The sequence below is a fragment of the Octopus bimaculoides genome, chromosome 13 (genome assembly GCF_001194135.2).
Source record: "Octopus bimaculoides isolate UCB-OBI-ISO-001 chromosome 13, ASM119413v2, whole genome shotgun sequence".
Lineage (NCBI taxonomy): Eukaryota > Metazoa > Mollusca > Cephalopoda > Octopoda > Octopodidae > Octopus > Octopus bimaculoides.
In genome coordinates this window covers 1,569,839-1,574,760 of record NC_068993.1, presented here as the reverse complement: position 1 = coordinate 1,574,760, position 4,922 = coordinate 1,569,839, and the positions used below count along the sequence as shown (strand labels likewise).

The window sequence follows — 4,922 nt, the reverse complement described above, 5'->3', positions numbered from 1 at the left end:
ATATATATATATATATATATATATATATATATATATATATATATATATATACACACACACACTGACATCAGATATCTCAAAAGTAAATAGGCACTCCTCATTGTGTGCGTGTGTGTGTGTAATATATAAAGAGAGAGGGGAGGAATCTATTTACTTTCAAGATGTCCGTGTGTGTGTGTGTCTATGTATAAATGAACACACTCAGTGCACAAGGTGCATTCTTTCCCAATTGTGGAATTGCTTCTGTGACACTCCTCCCTGGCAAAAATTTCTCTCCTTAGACTTGAAATTCCACACCTGGGAGCCAAATACCACCCATTTGAGAATCATTGGAACAGGTGCTTGTGTTCTTCCTCATACCACTGATATAAACATTTATGGAACTGGATTTTTGAAATCTTTGAATTTATTTCAAAACAACTTCAAAAAAGAAAATCTGCACCTCTTTGGATCTTGCTTCAACATTTTAATAAAAGGATTCGAATGGATTTCACTGGTCAGCAAATATTTAACATAAACTCTCTTACTTGGCCCCCAACATTGCCTGGGAATAGATACAATGAACCCCCTCACCCCCACCCAAACCGCAAAAATCTATTACATACACAAAACATTTATTGATGTGATGATTTAATTGAATAAACTTGATTAGTTTAATTAGCCCTACCTGTTCTTTTTCCACAGAAACAGCTGTAACCTGTCTCTGTAATGACTCTTTGGATGCTTCCAAGCGGCAACAAAGATCTCGGACAGCATTAATATCTTGAGTCAAATTTTGTTTCTCATCATCATACTGCTGAAGATTCTCTTCTAGTTTTGACAAAGTACGATTCAAATTGGAAACTTGGAGTTCATAAGCTTGCTGTGCTCCGAGGTGCTATAAAAGACAAAGGACAATATTGTAAAGATCTTCTGGTTTTTCCATCTCATATGATCATAAGATCAGATCTTATGGATGTGTTTGTATTTTGCCGGGAGAGACTTGATCCAACCAGAAGCACTAAAGTGGAATGGGAACTTCTTTTCTTTGATTTTGGAACAGTCCAATCTTGAGTTGCCATTATTGGATTCAACCTTATTGTTTGGATGATTTGGAAAATATCACAAAGAATACAAAAAGCTGCATATTTACAAAGTGAAAACAACAACAAGAGTTTCATATTTTGGCACAAGACCAGCAATTTTTTGCAGGAAGGTGGGAGGTGATTTAGTTGATTACATCAAGTTCATTAATTTATTTTTGGGATTAATTATTACGCTACTGGATTGGGTGCTAAAATCTATAAAGAATTGAAGACGTAAGGAAAATGTATTTCAAACTAACCTCATGAATTTCTATATCCATGCGTTCCATCTTCTCTTTAAGCATTCTAATTTCAGATTCTTTCGAAATAACTTCTAAACGAAGATTTGAACCCTCAGTCTCCAGTTGATGATTGGTATTTTGGTACTGCTCCGCTTCAGCAGACAAAGTACGATATTGCTCCAACAAGTCAGAGCGTTCCTGTTCCTGAAAGAGACACAACCAATTTTGCTTTGTTTCAAATTTACTTTAAATCTCTTCTAAATTAGGAACATTTCTGACATTAATCCAAAATATTCACAGAACTTTTAAAGTAAAACACTGACCTTTGATGACAGCAAATCGCCAACTCTTTGCACTTCCATCATGTAGCTTTGAATTTGCTTCTTTAAAGAATCTTTCTCTTCTAAACAATTTTGCAGATCTTTATTGATGACCTGACAGAAAACAGAGGGAAAACATCTTCAAGTCTCACCAACATATCGCAACACATTAATACAAAACTATTTTGCTTATTCTTCTCATTTTCAGCATATAAATTGCCTCATCATCCATCCATCCAATTTTAGACATAATTATCTGTAACTTGACACAATAAAGTGTTCCCTGAGGATCCATTGAATAATTGAGCATCAAAATGCATTTGGGACATCTATCACAGGGCTCTAAACAACCAGAATGGTGAAATGCACGTAAGAACTTTAATGTCAACCTGTGTTTATCCTTATTTCCCAAACATTTGCTCTGTGGCTTATAACTAGTAATATTACTCAGATTAGTAGTCAATTAACAGTTTTACAGGAAGCAGACTGGATTAGGTTAATCTATGTGGAACTCTAAACTTTAAAGTACATTTATTTGTACACATAATTTCTAGTTCAACTTGCTCCCAAATGGCCACAATTATGATTTCAGTGGGCTTGATGAATCTTCTCAAGCACAGCATATCACCAGAGACCTTGGTCACTAGTCGTTGCCTCTGTAAGGCCCAAAGTTTGAACATCATGCTTCACCACCTCGTATATATATGTCCGAATTATTAAATGAATAGCATTAAAATTCTGTAGAACTATTTTACAAGCAAAAATTTCCTACTTGATTTTCACTGGTCATTACAGCTAAGTCTTCTTGAAGCCGTTTATTCTCACGTAGAACTGCATCTTTATTGCGACTGGTTTCATTGAATTCATCAGACATCTTATCAAGCTGCCTCTTTATACTCTTCATCTCACGTTCTTTTAGAGAAAGACTGCTGTTCACATGTCTACAACAAAACAACAATGACAGAATATTACAACAGAAGAAGAATGACAAAATATTACAACAGCAGAACGACAGAATATTACAACAGCAGAATGACAGAATATTACAACAGAAGAATGACAGGATATTACAACAGAATATTACAACAGAAGAAGAATGACAGAATATTACAACAGAATATTACAACAGAAGAAGAATGACAGAATATTACAACAGCAGAAGAACGACAGAATATTAACCCTTTGGCATGCAGATTATTCTGTCCAATGTAATGCTAATTTATTCAGATTGTTTTGTGTTAATCAGACATTATCTCAGAGTTTCAAGATTTCAATGATGTGAGTGTTTATTTTTAGAATGACATTGTAGGATAAGTGTAAGAGGCCAGTATTAGTAAGGGCGTCCAGGCATAAAAAACCATGCCTAAACAGACAGTGGAGCTGAGCACCATCCACTGCTTCATCAGCTCCTGTCAAACCATCCGAACCCATGCTAGCATGGAGAGGAGGAGGAGGAGGAGGAGGAGGAAGAGGAGGAGGAGAGGATTGGATTGTAAAGAAGCCACTCACTCAAGCTGAGATTCAAGCTGACTGATTTGCACTTTAAATTCGCTTATGGTTCTGTCCTGAAAAAGACAAAAAGAAAACAATGAAAGCACATAAGGGAAACAAGTTGAACTCAGTGAACCGTTCTAAGAAACCATAGAATTGAACTTCCATACTCATGACTAATGAGAGGATAACAACAACAACAATAATAATGGTTTCCTTTATTAGCCACAGGGGTTTAGATGAGAGGAACAGACAACAAGAAGGATAGTGAACAATTTGTGTGGAGATTTATATAAAGGACGGGGGAGAAGAAATGGGAAAGACTGTGAAATGCAATAAAAGTATGCAAAGTATGTGATCACATGACTGATGCAGTCCTCTCTGATATGGGAGAAACTTCAGCTGGGGCCAATCAAGGAACTCCCACAGACCCAGGATTATCCTGACCACCAAACATCTGAGTAGTAGTAGTAGTAGTAGTAGTAGTAGTAGTAATATGAACAACAACAACAGCAATAATAATTCATATTATTTCATTTTTTATTCTTTCATATTTTTTTAAATATATAATAATAATAATGATAATAATAATAATAATCCTTTCTACGAAAGGCACAAGGCCTGAAATTTGTGGGGAGGGGACAAGTTGATTACATTGATCTCTATGTTTAACTGATACTTATTTAATCAACCATGAAAGGATAAAAGACAAAGTCAACCTCAGCAGAATTTGAACTCAGAATCTAAAGATTAGAAGAAATGCCACTAAGCATTTTGCCTGATGTGCTAACGAGTCTGCCAGCTCGCCACCTTTTAATAATAATAATAATAATCCTTTCTACTGGAGGCACAAGGCCTGAAATTTGGGGGAAGGGATTAAGTTAATTACATTGATCCCCAGTACATAACTGGTACTTATTTAATTGACCCCGAAAGCATGAAAGGCAAAGTCGATCTCGGTGGAATTTGAACTAGCAGAGTTGCTTCACACAAACAATAACAATTCCAAGTTGTGTGGACGTAGACAAAACCGAATTATATGAAAACAAAAGGAGTGGAGATGTAACACAATAAACTAAAAGAAATTAAAAAGAATCTCCAAAATAATTACAGCTCATTATGAGCTGACGACATAATGCCACAGAAATAATTAACAAACCTTTGCAAGAAGTTCCTCTCTAAAAACAGCCAAACGTTCTGTTTTTTCATCAACAGTCATCTGTAAAGAATCTTTCTCTCGATCCATGGCATTAATCGTAGACTGGAGCTGGTTGATTTCATTGCGACTCTGGTGTGAAACTTTCTCATATTCTTGCAGTTGTTCTTCTAAATTGCTTATTTTGTGCGTTTGATTACGAATGTCTTCTTCACGATGGTTTAAACGGCGTTGGATTTCAGACAAAGAACGCTCTGCCTCTTCAGCTAAAAGTCTTTTAAAGAAATAACATTTCATATTTTATAGAAAAATGAGTCAGTAGATTCTGAAGAATGAAAAATTCCAAACGTGTGTGTGTGTGTGTGTGTGTGTGTGAGAGAGATTAGAATGACAAAGGAATAAATGATTATCTTAAGTACTTCATCAGCTTACATCTGTTTCTGCTATAGGACGCAATGCACTCATGGTTGAATGCTTGTGTATCACTTTCCATAGCTTCAAAACAGCTGAACCAAATGTATATTGAGTTCTAACACCAGGTTAGTAGTATCACTAAGCCTAAGCAAAATAATAAAATATATTACACCTACCCACCCACACACACAAATGGTTTTCATTTTTCCTCTAATGTAATATATATATATATATA

General features: G+C 35.5%; 1 protein-coding gene across 6 annotated transcripts in view; it reads right to left on the bottom strand.

The window, feature by feature from the left end:
* Nucleotides 1–4,922, bottom strand: part of LOC106868062 (centrosomal protein of 135 kDa) — a 46,104-nt gene that overhangs the window by 6,235 nt on the left and 34,947 nt on the right. For all 6 annotated transcript variants that reach the window (XR_008265347.1, XM_052972299.1, XM_014913171.2 and 3 more), the window contains 6 exons: nt 4,277–4,547; nt 3,136–3,191; nt 2,399–2,567; nt 1,630–1,740; nt 1,325–1,510; nt 668–877 (listed from right to left, as the gene is read on the bottom strand). Coding sequence is in view for 5 of the 6 variants with exons in the window: in XM_052972299.1 (XP_052828259.1) it covers nt 668–877; nt 1,325–1,510; nt 1,630–1,740; nt 2,399–2,567; nt 3,136–3,191; nt 4,277–4,547 (1,003 nt within the window). In the remaining variant the exon portion in view is untranslated. The remainder of the gene's footprint in view (nt 1–667; nt 878–1,324; nt 1,511–1,629; nt 1,741–2,398; nt 2,568–3,135; nt 3,192–4,276; nt 4,548–4,922) is intronic.